The sequence below is a fragment of the Falco peregrinus genome, chromosome 3 (assembly GCF_023634155.1).
Source record: "Falco peregrinus isolate bFalPer1 chromosome 3, bFalPer1.pri, whole genome shotgun sequence".
NCBI classification, from domain to species: Eukaryota; Metazoa; Chordata; class Aves; order Falconiformes; family Falconidae; genus Falco; species Falco peregrinus.
The window spans coordinates 116,242,515-116,263,157 of NC_073723.1; the positions used below are offsets into that span (position 1 = coordinate 116,242,515).

Below are 20,643 nucleotides of genomic sequence, written 5' to 3' on the forward strand. Positions count from 1 at the left end.
TTCCCTGCTCCGCAGCCTATCGGCCGCCCTGGCCCCGCCCCTTCCCCTCTCTTATTGGTTCATCCAAGGCTAATTTCCCCGCCCCGCAGGTTGGCGGAGGAAGGGCCTGCTTGTGGCGGAGGAAAACTGGCCGCAGCCGCCACCCGTAGGGCGGGGCCTGGCCGCCCCTTTCCCCGCGCATGCGCAATGCGGCCGCCGGCGGGTGAGGGAGGGCGGCGCGCCCGGCTCTGCCGCCCCGGCTGCGCGCAGCCCCTACAGGCCCCATCGCCCTCTCACCCAGCCCAGGCTGAGGTCAAGGCCAGGCGGTCGCCCCCAGCTGGGTCTCCTCGGTGGGGAGGCAGTGGCGCTGGGCCTGGTCCCCGCAGGCCTCGCGTGTGGTGGGGGCCACCTGCCCTCCCCGGCTCCGCAGGCAGGGCACGCCCCGGCTGGAGCAGGGCACTGCCAGCAGCGACCCCTCCCCAGCCACAGGACCCTGCCCCTGGTGTGGGGTCTGGCGCTGGCCCCCATGGGTGCTGCTGGGGGTTGGTGGGGGCTTCCTGGTGCAGTCTGCGGGGAGAGGGGAGCAGGGCACGGCGGGGTCACAGCCCCTCGGGGTTGGTGGCACATGGCACGGTTGGGGGGTGGCTGTCATGGCGGGGACAAGGAAAACCACGGCACAATCAGCCCTTGACACAGTTTTATTTACAGTGGAAGAGACCCCGGCCAGGCCGGCTGGCAGCGCTGTGGCAGGGGCACGTTCCTCCAGGGAAAAGTCCCTGTTGCCAACGTGCAGCCAAGGCACCCTTGACTAAAGGAAGCCTGTCACCGCAACGTCCCACCCCGGGGAGGGGGGATGTAGCAGAAGCCACTTCTACAGCAAGTCCATGCTGCGGGCTGAGCCTTCAAAAATGTTCTCAAACCCCCACCGCCCCCCAGCACGGGCAGAGCGCCTGCTTTGCTCCCACAGCACCATGGTTTTTATCGGCAGTGATTCGTGCCAGAGAGGTCTTGGTGGGGTGTCAGGGTTCAGCTGCTTCTTCAGGGGGGCCATGCTCAGCCCCAAGCCCCCCATCAGGGTCCTCACCCAGACGCCCTGCCCACCACTCCCGCAGCTCCTGGTACAGCTCCTGGTGCTCTTCCTTCCAGCGCGTGAACTTCTCTGAGGTGAGCGCAGCATCGCTGAGCAGCTGCTCCAGGGCCTGCAGCTCTGCCAGCTTCGCCTGCCGAGAAAGGGGCACATTTTGGGGCGGCCACCCATGAGCAGGGGGGCTTTGGGGGGTCAGGGGGCTGTGGGCTCCCACCTTGAGCGTGCTCTGTAGGGCCCGCACCATGTGCACCTTCTCGTTGATGTGGGGGTTCTTGTTGCGGCGGATGAAGGACTTGCGGCACTGCTCCTGCGTCAGGAACCGCTGCTGCCCGATAAGGGACACCCCTCCCTGCTTCAGGCACTGCATCAGGCACTCGAGATCCTCCCCAGCGGGGTCTGGGCAAGGAGAGGGGCCACTGTAGCAGGAGGGCAGCGCCAAAACCCCCTGGGGCTGTCCCCACGTGTGACCCTGCCCCGAGAGCATCCTGAGACACTGCACAGTTGTCACTCAAATACATCTCGACGAGGCACCCCCACTACACATGCATGAAAGGGAGGCCCTAACCGCGAATAAAGGGTGCACTCAACGTGACAGGGTGACAGATGTTACCCCCCAGCACCTACCCATGGGTGAGCAGGGCCGGGGGCTGCCCTGGGGGCTGCTGGCTGTGCTGCTGGGCTCGCCGCTGGCTGAAAAGAGCTGGGTTTTCTCTGGAGTGTTTTGAGGCCTCTTCCTTGGCTGAGGGACAGATGGGGTGGGAGGTGAGATGAGGATCCTCTGTCCCCTCCCCAGGATGTCCCCTAGCGCCACTCACCGAGTTGCATCCACGCCTGGGGGACTCATCATCGGGGTCCTCAGCTTCTGTCTCACTGTAGCAGTCTGGAGGTCACAGGGGAGAACAGTGGGAGCAGAGGGAGCGGGAAGCCCCCCACTGCCCCCCCCCCAGCCCTCCCTAGGGCTGAGCATCACCCCAGCCCTCCTTGCAGGGAGCATTTCTCACATTTCCCCCAAATCAGGGGCAAAGCTCCCAGTGGTCCCAGGGGCCGTAGCACCTGGCACGGCTGCCCCACCAGGACCCATAGCTCCCCACAGGGTCCCTGTCTCCCACGGGGGAACTGACCCCTTCTCCCACCCCAGCAAGGGCCTGTTACCTTCCTCCCTGTCTGGGACAGACTGGTGGGCCAGTGTGTACTGTGTTTTGGCTGTTATTAGGCGACTGACCCACCTGGGGAAGGAAAAGACAGACAGACAGAGGGTCATGGCCAGCCCGGTGTGGTGGGACTGGCACTGGCTGGTGCTTTACTCACATGCTCAAATCGGCCAGCGTCTCTGCGGCGAAGATGAAGGGCTTGTACCTCTGATGGGAAAGCTGGAACACGCTGGAGGAGGACAAGCGAGCAGCTGCCTTTGCTGCTGCAGTTACCCAGCACCAGAGCCAGCCCTGAGCCCCTGACAATCCCCTCCTGCACCGCAGCCCCCCCATCCTGACCCAACCCAGGCGTTTGGGCTTTTCCCTGCCGTTGGAGATGCTTCAGTCCTCAGCCTTGTCCCAGATAATACCAGTAGCACAATACATGTCTTGCTCAGAGCGTAGGCTCCTGTATTGCAAGATGGCCAGCCCTGTGAGGGCACCCCCCCCCGAACCCTGCGGGGACCCCCCCAGCCCCATGGGGTACCCACACAGGGGGTACCCAGTGTGGCTTATTGGTACGCACCCTTGGGACAGCATCCTCCCCTTCCACCCCCCGCCGGCAGGTCCATGGGGAGACAGACCCCACTCACTATTTCTTCTTCTGCTCCCTCGTGCTTTCCAGGTCATAGGTGGCCACGTTGATGAGTCCTGCAGCCTTCTCATCCTGCATGGAAGACAGCCATGTCCACCACCCGCCCTGGCGCTGGGGATGGGAGAGCCCGACTGCCCTAGGTGAGGGGCGAGGACACCCCGTGTCCCCACTCACATTGGGGTGGTGGTACCAGTAGAGCGTGTGGCCCTTCAGCACGAACCAGCATCGCTTCCACTTCTGGGCCATGAAGCCCACGTGGTCCTTCTTCTTCAGGAGCCAGCCATCACAGTCCACCCGGCCCAGGTCCCGGCATGAGACCCGCCGGCGGCTCAGCCTGGTCGCCACTCCTGCCGGCCATGGCATTGGTGGGGGTGTGTGAGTCAAGATCAGGGAAGGGGGAGCAGGGGGCAGAGCCCAGGAGAGCCCCCAGCCCCATTTACCCCAGCCCCAGCGGGGTCCCGCTCACCTTTTGGTCTGCGTCCCCTCTGTGGGCTGCCCTGGGCCGGGAGACAGAGATGAGCGGTTAGGGATGATGCAGGGGGTGAGGGCAGGGCAGCATTAGCTGAGCCCCCCCCAGCAGCACCCGCAGCCCCTGCCGGGACCCCCCACTCACACAGCAGCGAGCTCAGAAGAGAGCCCACCCACACACGGGCATTTTGCCTCCCAGTTCGGGTGGGACATGAAGTCCTGTGTGTGTCTCCCGATGTCCTCCCAGTGTCCCCCCAAGGCTGAGCGCTCCTCTCCCACCAGCTCTCACCTCCGCAGGGAGCTGGCCGGGCTCTGTGCCCCCAGCCCCCGTGGCAGGGGCTGCTGTGGGGCTGAGCTCCGCGGCGCAGGGTCCGGCAGCACCGAGGGTGCCCGGAGAGCACGGGGTGCCCGGTGGGGTGCTGGTCTCCCACACCACCTCCTCTGCAGCACCTGCAAACAGCAGGCAGGGCTCCAGCCTCCCATCCTGGGGGAGAAACCCCTCCGTCCCCGGACACCCCCTCTGCTCCCCCCTTACCGTCGTGGTGTCCCTGCACAGCCACCCTGGGCAGCCTCGAGTCCCGCTCGTTCTCTTCCTCCTCTTCGTCAGTGCCAGGGTCCGGCGCAGAGTCTGGCCCCGAGTCCAAGTCGGCAGCAGCGCTGGGAAAAAGGGATCCCTGAGCCACAAACCCCTTCGCCCTCCGCAGGGGTCCCGCTGTGGGGCTCCGGCTGGTCCCCCACTCGCCCGGGCACCCCCAGTTCTCCCTGCCCGAGGAGGAGCGGGGCTGAAGGCAACGTGGCGGTGGTGGCTCCACACCGGCTCCACCGGCCTCTGAGCTTCCCAGCAGGATCAGAGCCCAGCCCGGCAGCTCCTGTCCGGCTCGCCCGCGCTGCCACCGGCTCTGCGCAGCCTTTCCATTCCGGGAGAGGAGAAGGGTCATGTCTAAATATAGTTTCAACCCCATTAAAATGTTACCAAGTGAATGAATTACAAACACAAGCACTTTTTTTTTTTTTTTCCTGTGTGTGTTCCTTAAGTCAACTGGCAGCTTCCCGGGTTGCCCACAGGCAGCTGCTGCGCCGCCAGCACCTCTACCCCCAAAAAAGAGCTGGGAAGGGGCCTTGGGAGCACCCAGACACCTCGCGCTGGCTGGGCTGGGGGTGTTGGGGTGTCAGGGGACAGGGCTCACCTGGAGGTCAGGGACATGGGGCTGCCCGGGCATTCACAGCTCCTGGTGCTGGGGGGATCCTCAGCATCCAAAAATGCTCCTAGGAGCTGCAGACGGAGTGTCAGGGCCAGCCCGCATCCCACCGTGGTCCTCCAGAGCTTTAGGGACCACCAGCTCAATGGGAGATGCCTGGCTCCAAGCATCCCTGCCTGGTTCCCAGCACAGCCCAGTGCAGCACTGGGATCACTCACCTGCTGCCTGGGAGAGGGGGGTGAGCCAGGCAAGTCGAGAGGGATCTTCTTCAGCACCAGCGTCACCCCGCTCGTCTTCTCCAGCAGCTTCTTCTCCAGGTTGATGCGTGTCCAACCCACCTGCACACCCCCTGGTGAGTCGTGGGACATGGCCCTGGCCCCACGCTGCCCCCCGGCCCCCTGCTCCCTCACAGCTCCCACATCCCCCAAACCCTCCCCTGCCACAGATCCCACACCCCCCAAATCCTCTGCAGCAACTCCTGAGTCCCCCAACCCCCCAGCAGTGGTTCCTGTGTCCCCCAGACCTTTCCCAGCCATGGCTCCTGCATTCTGCAGATCACAGCCCCCGTGTCCCCCCATATCCTCCTGCCCACAACCCCTGTATCCCCCCAAATCCTCCCACCCACAGCCCTCATATCCCCCCAGTCCTCCCAGCCCCACAGCTCCCTGTCCACCGCTCCACTGCCAAAACCAGCACCACGCTCAAGCCCCCGTCCTCTCCAACTCACCACGACCTGCTCATTGACCTGCACGATCTCGTCCCCGGGCAGGATGCGGCCCCCGTGGGCAGCCAGAGCCTGGGGCAGAGGTAGGGTGGGAGCTGGGTGACCACCCCAGGCACTCACGCCCACCCCCCCAAAGCTAATCCAGACCCAGGGACGGGGAGAACCGGCGGGCAGGGGGGTTAAACATTAACCGGCAGCCTGACCTTGCACAGCACCAGGGCGGCTGGTGGGATCGGGGTGTAGAGGGGGGCTCCCCCCATGGCCCAGGCCGTGCTCACTCATGAGATGAGTTGCCCAGTCTCAGCTGCAGTCAGCCACCCCCAGCTCTGGGTCGGGGGCGTGGGGGGTGGGTTAGGGTCCCAAGAGGCTCGCAGGGTGCGGCCGGGTGGGTTGCAGCTGGAATGGGTGGTATTCCCCCCCCCCAGGCGCTAAAAGGGGGTGACAGGCACAGGGTGGCACAGGGTGGGGACAGATTGGGAGAGGCAGCCCCTCACTCACCTGCGAGGTGGCTGCAGACACAAAGTGCAGGCAAGAGCTGGTGGAGGTGATCTCAAGGCCCTGGGGGGGGATGGGATGGAGGTATGAGCTGGGTGCCAGGGGGTCCGGCGACAGTGGGGGGCACCGGGGCAGTGGGGACTCACCAGCAAGGCTGTGAGGAGCAGTGGGGGGCTCTCCAGGGGGTCAGAGGGTGGCGTCGGAGTGTCAGGAGATGATGGAGGGCTCTCTGCTGGGCTGGGGGACAGTGTTGGGGTGTGGGGGGATGTCGATGGGCTGCCCCATGGGCCGGGGGGCAGTTCTAGCCCCACAGGCTGCAGCACAGCCCTACAGTCCAGCAGTGCTGGGGGGCTGCAGCCCACGATGCTCTCACAGATGCCCACGATGTGCTGGCACTGCAGGTGACAGTGGGGGGCTGAGGGGGGGCTCTGGCAGCACTGGACCCCCCCCATGCCACCCCCTTTTTCACTCAGCACTTACAATCCGCACGATCTGGCTGTCCCTCTCAGCCGCAGGACAATCCTGGGGGGACAAGACATGGAGCTGAGTGGGACGGGATGGCTCAGCCCCCTTCCATCCCAGCTGGGGGGGCCCCACAGGGACCCCCCTGCCCTCACCCCAGCTCTCCCCCCCCTTCCAGAAGGCAGAGCTTTGTGGGAGAGGAAGGCAGGCAAACAGCTGGCTCCCCCCACACCCCCGTGCCCATCACTGTGGCCTCGGGCACCCACCACTTGCAGGGTCTCTGCCAGCTGGGCGCAGAGCAGGATGATGTCCCGGGTGGCCGAGAAATCATTAAGGGTGGAGAAGAGGTACCTGGGGGGAGGGGGTGTAGGCAGAGACCTCAGCCCCAGGGACGGGGGGCACCCAGCACCCATGGGTGCCCTCACCCGCCCCAGACCTGTTGAGCCAGGAGAAGAGCCCCTTGGCAGCCCCAACCAGGTCGACGACGTGGGCCAGGAGGGTAAGGGGGGGTGGCCGGCAGGCAGCCCCCGCTTGCAGCCCCCCCAGCACCAGCCTCTGGGTGCCCAGCGCCAGCTCCCGCAGCTTCTCCGTCAGCGTCCGCAGGCTGGTGCTCGCCAGCCCTGCATCCTGCGGGGGGGCACATGGACACGGGGGGGTGGGAGGGCAGTGGGGGGTCTCTGCAGTTCCCCTGCATCCCCACCTTCACCCAACCTAGGATGCTCCATGTCCCCCCTCCTCTACCAAGCCCAGGGTGCCCCATGTCCCCCCAGCACACAGCCCCAGGGTCTCCCAGTGTCCCCCCAGCCCCAGGGTGCCCCAGTGTCCCCCCAACACCCAGCCCAGGGTGTCCCCGTGTCCCCTGAGCACCCAGCTCCTGGGTGCCCCCGTGTATCCCCCCTCCGCCCAGTGCAGGGTACACCCACATCCCCCCTTCTGCCACAGGCACCCTGCAGCCCCCATGGGTGCTGGCACTCACCAGGGCGCGGAGCTGCTCCACGGCCTCCAGCAGCAGTTCCTGGTGCCCCAGGCACCGCACGCCCAGCACCTCCAGGGCCCCCGCCGACAGCCCCAGCAGGTCGGGCCCCGACAGCCCCCAGGCCTCGAAGGGGTACCCCTGCACCGCCGCGTCCAGCCCTGCCACAGCCTTGCCTTAGTGCCAGCCGGGCACCGGGGGGGCTCAGCACCTCCCCACCCGCATCCCCGCCAGCCCCTGGCCGGGTGACCCCAGGGGGTGACGCCAGGCTACTGGGAGAGCCCTCTCCGTGCATGAGTTTGCCCGGTCTCAGCCCAGATGGTGGGGATGGCCGGACCCCCCACTCCTAGACGGACCCAGGGACTGACCCCCCCCGCCCAGGGACAAGGCGCAAGGGACAGGGAAGGGCTGCCACCCCTCCCAGCCACCCCAGCCCACCCACACATCCCCAAACCAGGGCCAACCCACCCCAGCCCCCCGCCCCATGGCCGGGTTGGGTGTCAGCCAGGGTGCAGGGCAGGGCAAGGGGGGGTCTCACCTCGGAGCCAGGCAGCCACCCGCACGGGGCCCCAGGCACCCACAGGCTCCATGGCAGCCGAGCCGGAACATGGCGGTGGGAGCGGCCGCTCACCTGCGCCAGGCACGGGCGGCCCCATTGGCGCAGCCGCGTGGCACTCGCCGTGTGCTGCTCACTGTGTGCTGCTCACCGTGTCCCGTCACCGTGTGCTGCTCACCGTGTCCCGTCACTGTGTGCTGCTCACCGTGTGCTGCTCACCGTGTGCTGCTCACCGTGTCCCGTCACTGTGTGCTGCTCACCGTGTCCCGTCACTGTGTGCTGCTCACCGTGTGCTGCTCACCATGTCCCGTCACTGTGTGCTGCTCACTGTGTGCTGCTCACCGTGTGCTGCTCACCGTGTGCTGCTCACCGTGTGCTGCTCACCGTGTCCCGTCACCGTGTGCTGCTCACCGTGTGCTGCTCACCGTGTCCCGTCACCGTGTGCTGCTCACCGTGTCCCGTCACTGTGTGCTGCTCACCGTGTGCTGCTCACCATGTCCCGTCACTGTGTGCTGCTCACTGTGTGCTGCTCACCGTGTGCTGCTCACCGTGTGCTGCTCACCGTGTGCTGCTCACCGTGTCCCGTCACCGTGTGCTGCTCACCGTGTGCTGCTCACCGTGTCCCGTCACCGTGTGCTGCTCACCGTGTCCCGTCACTGTGTGCTGCTCACCGTGTCCCGTCACTGTGTGCTGCTCACCGTGTGCTGCTCACCGTGTGCTGCTCACCGTGTCCCGTCACCGTGTGCTGCTCACCGTGTGTTGCTCACCGTGTCCCGTCACTGTGTCCCGTCACCGTGTGCTGCTCACCTTGTGCTGCTCACCCTGTCCCGTCACCATGTGCTGCCCACCATGTCCCCCTCACCGTGCACCCCTCACCATGTCCCCATCACTGTGCCCCCCCACCATGTCCCCGTCACTGTGTGCCCCTCATCGTGTGGTCCTCACCATGTCCCCATCACCGAGTCCCCCTCACTGTGCACCCCTCACCGTGTCCCCATCACTGTGCCCCCCTCACCATGTGCCCCTCACTGTCCGCCCCTCACTGTGTCCCCACCACTGTGTGCCCCTCACCCTGGCCTCCCGCCTGCCCCGCAGGGTGAGGCCCTGCGTCGCACCCCACTGAGTCACCAGCCAGTGATGCATGGCAGCCAAAATCCCCCCGGGGAAACAGCACCCACCCAGGGAGCCTCCCCCAGGCTCCGCTGTGAGATGGGGGAGTAAGATGGGGGGGGTGAGATGGGGGGGTGAGATCGGGGGGCCCCCCCCTCCCCTCGCCAGCCACAGCTGCTGCATGCAGCTAGCTCATCGAGGGCTGAGACCCAACAGAACTAATGACACTAGTGGGTGTCCCCCAGGAGACAGGTGCCCTGTGAGGTTTGGCCACACAACCCGACAGGAGAGCCCCTGCTTTGCCACCTCCCCCCTGCCCAGGGGTTTTGGGGAAGGGGGGGTGACACCCCCCACCCCCCCCCGGCATAATTCCCACCCCTCCCTTTGCAGGTGGGGAAACTGAGGCAGGGGGCAGCCCGCACTAGGCCTGTGGAGGGGCTGCCCCTGAGCTGAGCTCAGCTCTCCGGCCCCCCCAAATCTGCCCTGGGCTGGCAGCAGCCCCCCCGCCAGCGCCTCAGCGCCCGTCTCCCCCCGCCCCGGCGTGTGCGCTTGGGGGAGCAGCGGGCGCTGATCGCGGCTGACAGCTGCTCGGTGCTCGCCGGGTGCGTGCCGCCCTTTCTGAAGGGGCTGCAGGGCCGGCAGGCGGGCGACAGACGCAGCCCCCCACCACAGTGGTCCCAGGACTGGGGGGGCAGAGGCCCAGCCCCACTGCTGCTGACCCACGGGGCCTGATCCTGCTGCTCCCCGCTGCGCCATGATCATCCGCCCCAGACGCTTAACCCCGGGGTATTTCCGTCTGCTCCAGGTAAGGGGGAAGCAGGGGGGGGGGGAGCCCATGGGGACCCCCGGCACCCTGCCCATGCTGCCCACCAGGCCTGCTGGCCACGGGAGCTGTGCCTGGCCGCATCCTGGCTCTGGGTTCGCAGCGAGGGTGCTGCGGGGGAGCCCCACGTGCTGCATGGGAAAAGCACCCCCGGACACCCTGGGGGGGCCACGCAGCGGCCCCCATCGCCCTTACATTGCAGCTGAGCATGATGGGGACGTTCAGGGCACGGCCACAGAGCCCTTGTCCCCGGCGGGTTTGGGGCTCGGGGTCTCACGGTGCTCCCCTCTCCCCCCGCAGATGCAGCTGGCGGCAGGGCGGGGGGCTGAGCCGGGGGGGCTGCTGACCCCCCTGGCCCTGCTGCTGGCAGCCGCCGGGCTCTGCCTCTCCTTCTACAGCGCCCGGAGGATGGCCAGCCCCACCAAGGCCCCACCGGAGCCATGAGGAGGGGGCTGCTGGGGCTGCGGGGACGGTGCCCAGGGGGGTGCCAGGGTCCCCCTCTGCCCGCTGGCCCCTGCCTGAGCGCAGCTGCCGGCTGTGGCAGCTTTCCAGCCGATCTGCGCCACATCCAGCCCTTCCCTCCACGCCTGGGCGGCTTGATGCTCTGCGGCCGGGGGGACACATGCACCTCTGTCCCCCGCCTGTCTCCGCTTTTGGGAGCCGGTTCACGGCCCGCGATGGAGAGCAGAGAAGCCACCTCCGCTCCAGAGCTGCCGGCCGAGCCCCTGCCCGAGCCACCAGGACCCGGCTACAAGAAAACCAGAGGCTGAACAGAGATGGATGGCAGAGCCCAGTGCTGCACCCATCTCCATCTCCCCCCGCAAGCAGAGGGGTCCGGGGGGATCCCTTGCACCCCACTGGCAGCCCTGCAGCCCCCCTGTCCCCAGAGGGACTGTGCTGTGGCCACAGCACTGCGGAAAGGAGGCCAGCACCAAGCACTGTTAGGTAACACGGCACGGCGGAGGGGGAGGTGGGCTGGGACAAGCCCAGCCTCTGCAAAAAACGGGGCAGGGGGCAGATGGGGCCACGGGGGTCCGTGATGTGTCCCCCGGGCAGGCGCATCCCACTGGGATGGTGCCAACCCCCATGCACACACAGCTGCAGGGGCTTGCAGCGCTCTCCATCTCCCCAGGGTGGGCAGAGGACACAAATCCGAGCAGGCTACGTGGAATAAATCCTTTCCCGACGAGCACAGCTGCCTTGTGGCTCTGCCTTTCTGCTGCCCCAGCCCAGCGCCTCGTCCCCGGCTTAGCAGGAGGGATCAACCCGCCAACCCCAGGGATTTGCTGCCAGGGCTGCATCGGGGAGACCCACTGCAGGAATTCACCGCGGCGGGTGGTTGGCATTGTCACACAAAGACCCCCAAGAGCCAGGTCACGGGTGAGATGGCAGCAGCATCAGTGTGGGGGATGGGAGGTGGGGAGGCTGATCCCGCCACAGCTCTCTGGCAGGTGAACTCACCTGGGTTTTAGGGAACAGGAGCCTCAAAGTGTCCCTGCCAGGGGTACACCAGCACCTCGAGGCCCAAATGGGCAGGACCAGCACCACGAGCTGCTCACTACATACCCAAGTGCTTGATGAAAAGTTCACTCAGCACATATTCCCCTAAAAACCAGCCCCGCAGCTGCTACCCGTAAGCTGGGAACTCGCTGCCAGGAGGGCAGGGGCAGCTGGACCCCCTGCCAGGACAGGGGCAGCAGGACAAGGCTGCCCCTCCAGACTGGCAATATTTCCCTTTGCGTGCTCAAGAGGAGGACACGGAGAGGACACCCCCCACCCCAAGGGGCAGCTGCCACGCTCCAGCCAGGGCCTGGCTCACGCTCAGAGCTCCCAACACCACCAGCCTGTTGGATGACATATTTTAATGGGCGAGTCAGCGGCATAAACCTCTGACCCAAGGAGAGAGGCCCTAAAACCGCTTTAAAAACAAAGAGACGAGCGTACAGTCACGCCAGCGTGTCGGGAACAAGCGCTTGCCGCTTCGCCCAGGAGGAGGAGGACACGCAGTGAGGGCACCCGGGGTCTTGCTGGCTCCTTCTTCTCGTTAATGCTCCGGCGACGAGGGATGCCGGGAGGAGCGGCGCTCCTGCTCGCTGGCACGCTGGGCCAGGGCATGTTTTTCTCACAAAGCTGAAGACAAAGAGGCCTTTACGGAGCCGCCTGGCGCTCAGCTGGACGTCTCCATCTCGGTGACTTCCTCCAGCGGCTGGGTCTGCACTTCCACCTTCTTGGGGGGGATGTAGGAGCCCATCCCGGCGGCACGCTCGGCCTCCTCCTGCGTGTACGGTGCCTCCCGCAGCTGCTTCAGCCTGCCGGGGGGGCAGGGAGGAGGGCTGGAGCATTTCAGCCCAGCTCCTCAAAAGCAGACGGGCCCAGGGCCGGCACCAGCACCTGCCTTGCCCCAGTGAGGTAGGAGCAGGGGCCACGGCCTCAGCCCCCCCTTACCTCTTCTTGTGCACCTTGGACCTGAAGTGCTCCTTCATACTGGTCAGGTCCACAAAGTAGCGCCTGGGGGGTGGCAGAGACTGGGGGTCAGGGGGATCCCGAGGCGGGAGCGGGGCAGAAGAGGGCCCTTACTGAGGGGCCAGGGCCCTCCCCCACACCTAGGGCCAGTCCCCCATGGGCCAGGGTCGCCTCTGACACCAGAACAAGCTCCCCCCATGGGCCAGGGTCCCTCCCAAGATGAGGACAAGACCCCCCTCCAGGTGCCAGAGCTCCCCTAGCCAGGACCAAGCCCCCCCAAGAGCCAGGGAGACCCCCCCCAGGACCAGGTAAACCACCACAGCAGCCAGGGGACATCACCCTCCCACGAGGAGCCAGGGACAGCCGCCCCCAGGAGCCAGGGACACCCCCCCCCGGGGCACGGGGGCACCCCCCCCCCCCCCGGGGGCACGGGAACACACACCCCCCCATCCCCGGGGGCACGGGGACACACACACACACACACACACAACCCGGGGGCACGGGGACAGCCCCCCCCCCCCCCGGGATCACAGGGACCCCCCAAGCCCCGGCCCCGGCGCACGCACGCGCAGTGCAGGCAGTAGAACTGGGCGCAGCCCGGCAGGTCGGGGTCGGGCTCCTGCCGCAGCAGCCGAGCGGCGTTCTCGGGCCGCAGGTCCCCGTGGATCTCATCCAGGTCGCGGCGGCGCCGCTTCGTCTTCAGCTGCCGGGCCAGGGAGTGCGCCCGGTGCGCGCCGGTGCGCCGGCCATTGCGCGGCGACATGGCGGCCCCACGCCGCGCCGCCCTCCGCAGTGCGCAGGCGCGGGAGGCCGCAAGCCCCGCCCCGCTCTTCCCGCTCCGCCCACAACGCGGAAGCCACGCCCCTCCGTGAGGCGCAGTGCGGACACCGGGTCTGATGCCACGCCCACGAGTCGTGAAGCCACGCCCATAACACGGGGGGCCACGCCCATGGGCCAACAGGCCACGCCCTCAGCGGCATGTGTCTGCGCTACCGCCGTGCGCAGACCCCGGGAACGACCCCGGGGCGGGCAGGGGGGCCAAGGCCCGTCCCCAAGAGCCCCCAGCACCCGGTGGCAGCCGTCCCCAAGCTGTCCCCGCATGGGGCACAGGGCCTGGCGTCGGGCAGGGGGTGACAGGCACCTGTGCTGCCCCGGTCACTGCTGTGATGAGTTGGGCAGGGCTCAGCGCAGCGTGTCCCGGCACCGATCGTGTTTCCTCCACCCCGGGTGATTAATTATAGATGGGGAGCCACGGCGGGGGGGGCCCCGAGCCCCAGCGCCTGCTCTGCACTCTGGGCTTGGGGTGGCCCCAGCCCTGGGGGTCCCCTGTGGGCCAAGGGCACTGGGGGGCTGGGGTAGGGAGACAGAGGGGGGTGTTGGGGGTGACCAGAGCCGCTGTCCCTGCGCTGCCCCCGGCTCAGGCCGGGCTCAGGTTCCCCTTTGTGCATTGGAAGTGGCCCCTGAAACTTTAATGAAGCCACCGGATCGCCAGGGCGGCACGGGGGCACCCAGCCCCCCACCCCTCCTGCTCCCCACGGCACCCACCGGCTCCAGGCCCCGCTGAGCCCCTCACCATGGCCCAGGGCTTCTGGCGACTCTACAAGACCAAAGTGCTGCAGACCCTGGGGGGGGCACAGGCGGACGGGGCGCTGCAGGAAGAGGTAAGGTGGGGGGTCACCACCAAGCCTGGGTCCCCCTGAAGCAGGGTGACCAACCTCCCTGCTCCCCCCCCCCGCCTGCACCCTGCCCTCACCTGGGGGCTTCATTGCAGGGAGACCCCCCTGAGCTGATGGAGACAGCTGAGCCCCCAGCGCTGATGGAGGAGGGACCCAGTCCCATGTCCCAGCTGGCAAGGAAGGTGAGGATGGGGCTGGGGGAAGTGGGGATGGGGGGGGCCTGCTGGGACCTGGAGGTCCCCAGTGAGCCTGGTGCTGCCTCCCCTGCAGGTGCAGGGGGTGGGTGCCCGGGGCTGGCGGACGCTTTCGTCCCTCTTCACCCGTGAGGACGAGCACCAGCTGCTCAGCCCGGAGCCCTGCGCAGACCAGTAAGTTGCAGATTGGTGGGGAACCCCCCAAAGCCCAGACCAAGCCCCTGGGAGCTGCTGAGCCCCCACACCCCCCTGTCCTGTCACCTGTATCCCTTTCCCTTGCCTACACCCATGGGGCTGGGGGTGCAGCAGGAGGAGAGCCAGCATGGAGGGGGGACGAGGTGGGTCTTGGGGGCTGTCCCAGTCCTGGTCACTGTGGGACTTGGCAAGAAGGGTACCCACACCAATGTCCCTGTCCCCCCTCTCTCCCCAGCCCGCTGGCCGCCGAGCCGCCCCCGTCTGAGAACGCGCCCAGCTTTTGGGATCTCTTTGCTACCAAGTGGCAGCAGGCGTCAGGGCCGGACAAGGAGGCGCCCCCCCCGGAGCCAGGCGAGAGCCCTGGGGAGCCGCCGGGTGACGATGGCAGCGACCTACGGGAGCCAGAGGAAGGGGCCTTCCACTGGGGCTTCCTGGCCAGCAAACTGGCCGAAATCCGGAATAAAAATGCCCCCAAGGGCAACTAGAGGAGAATGTGCTGGCCAGACTCTCCAGCAGTGTGAGTGCCCCCCCCTACTGCTGGTCGGCAGCCCCCTGCCCACAGCTGAGAGCTCCATGGGGGGGTTTGGCTACGTGTCTGCACTAAAGACCCCGAGGTGCCCCTTTTCCCCAAGCCCTGCCTGGTGCTTTTTTGCCCTCACCCTCCCCCCAGCAGCCCAGCGCCCCTGGAGCAGTGCAGCCCCCATGGTGGGGATGGGGAGCTGCCACCCCCGGCCTCGAAGTATCCTCTTGCCCACCCTGGGCTCTGCCCACACAAACCACGCATGCTGCCAGGTTAGAAAAAAACCAACAAAACCAGGTTTATTGAGCACTGCTCTGACCCCAGCAGCCCCTTTTCTAGGGAGGAGGGGGCTGTGGGGTGGGCACTGTCCGCAATGGGGGTGGGGGGCTCAGGCTTTGCCCCTACTCCCCCTAGCCTGCAGCTGATAGGGGCTGCAGGCCCATCCCACCACCCTGGGCTGGAGACAGGGAGGATGAAGACGGGTCACAGAACTGGGGCAGCAGCCTGCCAGCCCTGGGGGCAAGGGGTGACACACCCTGGGGAGCCCCTTCCTCAGGTGCCCCCGCCCTGGCTCTGGGGTAGACCTGGTGGCCCTCCCAGCCAGCAGCAGCCCCATAGCACCAGGACTGTGAATGCCACCAGCCTGTCGACCACCTCCCGCGAGGGCGAGGGGCCACATCCAGCCAGTGGGAGCTACACGGGCGGCTTCATCCCCCGCCAGGCTGTCTTTGCTCAGACGGTGGACTCCTTGGCAGCTGCCCAGGCTCTCTGGCAGCCGTAGAGCCACTTGATGACACGGGCGTTGCGCTCCACCACCGAGACGGCAGAGCCCAGCCGGCTGTCTGGCTCCTCCTCGCCCGGCCCCGCATCCCCCTCGCTGCCCCCCGAGGCCTGCCCAGGCTCCGACTCACAGGAGCCGGGGGGCCGAGCCGAGGCGTTATCCCAGCCCGCCGGCCCGAACCGCTCCTGGCCCAGCAGCTCTACCAGCGCCCGGTCCAGCCCGCAGTAATTGAAGAACCGCTCCTGCTCTGAGAGTGGCAGGGAGATGCGCAGAGCCAGCGCCGGCTTGCCGGGGGGCTGGGGGGGCTGCGCCATGGGGCTGCCTGGCAGAGGGAAGATGCCACCACCGCCACCGTCACTGCCGGCACTCGGCGTCCTCGCCTTCTCCTTCTCCGCAGGCACCCACAGCATGGGGGTCTCATGGTTCTGGGGGGCTGGTGGCCCCTCGCCCAGCCCCTTGGCTGGGGGAGAGCTGGAGGGCTTGTCTCTGAGGGGTCCCTGGAAGAGGCGTCGCACCAGCCCGGAGCCCTTGGCATTCTCCTTGTCCGTGCCTGGGCAATCCCGTTTCTGCCGGTAGATGATGAGGGAGTCGGGCCTCAGCAGGCGCCTGCCACCGGCCCGGCGTGCCACGGGGGACTGGGGGCACGGCAGCTTCCTGGGACCCTCCCGGCTCAGCTCTGAGCCCTGGCACAGCTCGTTACACTGCTGGTAGGCGAGGAGGCGCCGGCCACGCGGGGAGAGCCGGGGCGAGCTGCCCCGCAGCGCCGGCTCCTGCCGGCTGTTGATGACTTGTTGGGATTTGACGTATTTGGCTTTGTCAGCCTCCAGCCGCTCCACGGCACTGGGTGTGCGGCCCCCGCCGCCCCCCGGCTCCCGCGGGCACTCAGGGCCACGGTTCAGCCAGGCCAGGGGGGAGCCGTGGCTGGGGGCCACAAGGCGCAGGTTGCTGGAGGTGCAGATGGCAAGAGGGGGACTGCCCAGGGGCACCATCACCCCCCAGCCCCGAAATGGCACGCCTGGGCGCTCTGGTCCCCGCTGAGCAGCTGGGGGGGGTTCTGTGCTGCGGCTGGGGAGGCTCCCGAAGCTCCTGGATTCGTCCCTGGGAGGAGAGAGGAGCCGGGGTCAGCACCGAGGGTGCAGCAGTGGCAGGAGGAGGATGGGGGGTGAAGCAGAGCCGGGGGTCCCCGCGATCCCAAGCAGGCAGGCAGCCGGCAGCGAGCCCTGGCAGCCCAGGCAGGAACAATCCACGGGCAGGAAGAGAGAAGCGCCGAGCATCCGCCGGCTTCACCCGCATCCCAGGAGCGGCTTCCAACAGGAAAAAATACCGGAGCCGGCCACCTTATCTTCCCGAGTGCAGGGCCAGCAGAACAAAGCCCGTGCTTGGGAGAGCTGGCGATCTGCCCCGGCCGGGGGCAGCAGGGCAGGGGCTGGGGGATGTCTGGGGGTCTCCGTGCCATGCTTCCTGCAGCCGGGCTTCCCTGGAGGGAAGGTACCTCTCCTGCTCGATGCGGGGGGGCTTTTATCAGCCCTGGGCTGCCACGGCTCTTGCTCAGCTGTACCCGAGCATCCCTGTGGGTCTTGGCTGTGAATCTGGTGGTGGAGGTGGGTGCTGGGGGAAGGGGGTCTGGAGCCTGAGCTGGGGGCTGTAAATGCCCAAAGCAGATGGTTTTGCTGAGCAAAAAGGCCTGAATAGCCACAAAAAGCCAGCGGCTGAGCCAGCCCCGCAGCCTCCCCGGGTGACAGCGGGGACCAGCCAGAGCAAGGCTCACTAGAAAGTGAACAGCCCAGGAGCCCTCTGCCCACACACCCCCACGGGCCGTGACACCGCACCCACCCCTGGTGCACAGATGGGGAAACTGAGGCACGTGGTTTGTCTGCTCCTGTGCTCCCAAGGGATGAGCTCCCTGCTTCCCCCAGTCCAGGCAGAGCTCCGGCGCGGCTCGAGGGAAGGTGTCCCAAGCATGTGGTCCCGTCACCCACCGGCTTTGCCCCGGCAGATCCAGTGTGCAACTGCTCGTGCGAGCGCACCTGCAGGGTCCCCAGCCCAGCCCCGCTGCCAGGACCTGTGCCCAGCCGCGGCTCAGCAGGCAGAGGATGCTCACACTCACCTGAGCCCTCACAGGGATGCAGGGATGGGATACAGGGATGGGATGTAGGGATGCTCTGTCTCACTCAGCCTCTGCCCCTCTGGTTGCTGGCAGCAAACTGAGCCCAGAGCCGGCAGGAGCCTCTTATAGAGGATGAGGAAGAGCCACCCCATTAACCCCTGCCAGCCCAGCCCCATCAGCAGGAGCCCACCCCGCCAGCATGCCCCCGTGCCCCAGCCTTCACACCCTGGAGTCCTGCTCCTGCCCAGCCAGCATCCTGCCCGCTCTTCTCCTCCCACCACCTCCTTAGGGGAGCCTGATTTCGGGATCCGCAGCAGAGATCTCTGCCTCTTCCCACACAGGACTGAGTCTCTCTGTCCCCCCAGCACAGGAGGCATCAGGAATGGGACAGGGAAACCATGCTCACTCTAGCAGCTTCTCCTTCTATGTCCACCCTGAGACACTGGGTGCAGCTCAGGAGCAGGAGCCCACCACGATCCCCTTCCCCAGGATCCTGCCCCAGCTGGCAAGGGATGAGGGAGGAAGGGTCCTTCTGGCACCTTCCCTGCTGGTGGCGAAAGGGTCAAAGCCAGCCCCGCACTGGGCCTGTTCCTGCTTCTTCCCCCCGGGAAGGGCTGTAAATCGCAGGAAGCCACCACAAGGGGCTGGAGCCAGCCCAGGCGTTATTTTTATCACTGCCCTCTCCCCTTCCCGAGGGCTGAGTGCTCCCACAGGGGGAACCCCCACCCCCCCAGCACCTGCCCAGGGGACTGCAAACGTGGCATTGCAGCAGCCAGCAGGGAAAAGATATGCTGTACCCCGAGCTGGGCTGCCAGCCCCCTGGAGCGGGGTCACAGAAAGCCCCCAGTGCTCCCTAGGGACCCCCCAGCTCCCCCCATCTCTCTGGCACCCAGCATGGATGAAGAGCTGGGGCACAGCCCAGCCCAGGCTGCTTGCAGGGACTCAGGAAGCCCCAGCAGCGACAAAGTCACGGCATTCGGCCTGGGACACGCAGGCCAGGGTGCTCTGTCCCTGGAGGAGGGGGGAACCTGGCCCCCAGCACTGCTGGCCCCCACCCCAGTTCCTTCCTGCAGCGCTGCTGCTCGGGAGCGGTGCCGGGAACCGGGGCTGGCTCCGTGTCCAGCACCTCCCTGGGCGACAGCACCAGTGCCAGGAAGGGGCTGGGACTCCTGCGCTGACAAAAACAGACACTAAAATGGAGGCTGAGCAGGATGAGAGCGGCCAGAGCTTGTCTGAGCTATGCAGGCATTCAAACACCCCCCCCCCCCCCCCCCCCCAAAAAAAAAAAAAAACACCACCACCCAGTGAAAAACCAAGATGGAAGGGGAAGGGAAAAGGATGGGGCCAAGTCATAGAAGAAGCTGTGGCAGCCCTGGGATGAGTGCACCTACGCTCCCACGTGGGAGAGGGGCAGCTGACAGGACCTTATTTTTAACTCCAGGCAACATGAATCACTGTTTATTAGGACAGGTTTTATTTTCCAAGCTGGAATCCCGGCAGCGATTCCCGTAAAACCACAAGTGAATAACAGCAGCCTTGGATTCACCTTTCTCTGGCAGATGCAGGCAGTTCCCATGGGATGCTCCTACCAAATACCTGCCTCTGTTCCAGAGCAACTGCACTCCGCTCCAGCTCCTCCTCGGAGCACCTGCCAGCCCCTTGCTGTTCAACAGTTTTATTTGGACAAGACAGATTCCCTTCAGGATAGAAAAAGGAATGATTTGAGGGGTCCTTCCTGGCATCAGCATCCCCCAGGGAGGAGATGGGGGTTTTGTCACTTCAGCTTCTAGGAAGGGATTTACCCAATTAATCAGCCCCTTGTGAATGCACCAGGTGGCTTTTCTTAGTCACATGGATGCTCAGAGTCCCTTGGTTTTATTTCAGGTTCCTCAGAGCTCTCACAGGGCATGCTCGGCTCCTCAGCGGGGCTCTGCTTCCCCCCCAGCTCACCAGCGAGCGAGCACAGTGCCAGGCAAGCAAAGCACCCCCGGGGAAAACCCAGCCACAGCTGGGGCCAGTATGGAAACTTCCAGCCCCTGTAGTAGGTGAGAAAAGTCTGGGAAAGTCCTTGAAGGTTACAAGTCCCAGAGCACAGATCCTCCTCCTTCCAACACCATTTGTCAGAGCATGCCTAGCTCCTAATTAAACAGCCCTGCTCCCTCCCAGCTCGCGACAGAGCCCTCTCAGCCCTGCTAATGATGTCCCCGTGTCACAACCCACAGACCAGGCCTGAGGAGCAGCAGCAGAGCAGCACGGCCAGCACAGGGCTCCCAGTGCTACTCCGATGGATCCAGGCAAATAGGCAGGGGAAGCCAGAAGCTGCCATGCCCACAGGCAGCAGGAGAGCTGAAGCCAGTCATCCTTTCCAGATGCATTTCTCCTTTAAAAAGAAAAGAAAAAAAAAAAAAAACCAAAACACCTTAACTCCACCATAACCAGGTGCAGACAGAACTGCAGCACCTGATAAGACAGCCATCTGTCTCTACTTGCTGGTTTACTTTTTACAGCCCACAAAAGCCCCTTCTGGTGGAGAGGTCCATGCAAATGCCACCACTTGAAGAGCAGCCCACAGGAGCTGGGTGGCTGCAAGCCAGAGAAGGCCCAGGGTGCAGGTGCCTTCCTTCAGGAGAGGGGAGGGGAAGGCTGGCTATACAAGTTTAAAAATATCAGGGGCTCAAATGGGCATGAATAAATCTGAAACTACCACCTAATCTAAGGCAGCCATCCACAAGTCTGTGCAAGAAGGAACTAGACAGCAGCTGGGCCCAGGAGAAGACACCAAGGCTCCTGTGGATATTCATACCCTCAACGTGGCTTCAAAACCCACAGAGGGTGATGACAGGCTTCTGCTGGCTGTCTGGTGTCTGCAAAGCAAAATAGGTCAGTACTGGGACCATGGAGACAGACAGGAAAGACAGCAAGAGATGGAAGGAGCTGCCAGCACTGAAGGAAGCCTCCCTGGGGTCAGAGATGAGCATCTGGGCTGAACCCACCTGCTACAAGGCACCCACAAAGGTTTTTAGGTTGCATCTGTTTTTACCTCAAA

At 65.8% G+C, this 20,643-nt stretch overlaps 4 protein-coding genes across 4 annotated transcripts; 1 reads left to right on the top strand and 3 right to left on the bottom strand.

Annotated features, from left to right (window-relative positions):
- Positions 1-199: 199 nt before the first annotated feature.
- On the bottom strand, positions 200-7,828 carry CNKSR1 (connector enhancer of kinase suppressor of Ras 1). The gene is made up of 21 exons (XM_055799940.1): positions 7,804-7,828; positions 7,176-7,348; positions 6,636-6,826; positions 6,466-6,550; positions 6,218-6,259; positions 5,884-6,132; positions 5,741-5,800; positions 5,246-5,314; positions 4,737-4,856; positions 4,507-4,592; positions 3,855-3,976; positions 3,609-3,769; positions 3,318-3,348; positions 3,026-3,198; positions 2,850-2,923; positions 2,375-2,446; positions 2,219-2,292; positions 1,882-1,946; positions 1,691-1,805; positions 1,281-1,462; positions 200-1,199 (listed from the first exon to the last, which is right to left on the bottom strand). Exons 1-21 carry the CDS (start codon positions 7,826-7,828, stop codon positions 999-1,001), a joined length of 2,370 nt encoding a protein of 789 aa, XP_055655915.1. The 3' UTR covers positions 200-998.
- A 3,680-nt stretch (positions 7,829-11,508) lies between these two features.
- ZNF593 (zinc finger protein 593) lies at positions 11,509-12,929 on the bottom strand. Its single transcript, XM_055800823.1, has 3 exons — positions 12,691-12,929; positions 12,107-12,169; positions 11,509-11,970 (listed from the first exon to the last, which is right to left on the bottom strand). The coding sequence occupies exons 1-3, from the start codon at positions 12,885-12,887 to the stop codon at positions 11,829-11,831; spliced, it is 402 nt and encodes a 133-aa protein (XP_055656798.1). The 5' UTR covers positions 12,888-12,929; the 3' UTR covers positions 11,509-11,828.
- A 116-nt stretch (positions 12,930-13,045) lies between these two features.
- Positions 13,046-14,759, top strand: C3H1orf232 (chromosome 3 C1orf232 homolog). The gene is made up of 4 exons (XM_027782085.2): positions 13,046-13,785; positions 13,896-13,982; positions 14,071-14,168; positions 14,425-14,759. Exons 1-4 carry the CDS (start codon positions 13,699-13,701, stop codon positions 14,672-14,674), a joined length of 522 nt encoding a protein of 173 aa, XP_027637886.1. The 5' UTR covers positions 13,046-13,698; the 3' UTR covers positions 14,675-14,759.
- Positions 14,760-14,982: 223 nt separating this feature from the next.
- On the bottom strand, positions 14,983-18,865 carry FAM110D (family with sequence similarity 110 member D). The gene is made up of 2 exons (XM_055799026.1): positions 17,598-18,865; positions 14,983-16,588 (listed from the first exon to the last, which is right to left on the bottom strand). The coding sequence occupies exon 2, from the start codon at positions 16,477-16,479 to the stop codon at positions 15,442-15,444; it is 1,038 nt and encodes a 345-aa protein (XP_055655001.1). The 5' UTR covers positions 16,480-16,588; positions 17,598-18,865; the 3' UTR covers positions 14,983-15,441.
- Between the last annotated feature and the right edge of the window lie 1,778 nt (positions 18,866-20,643).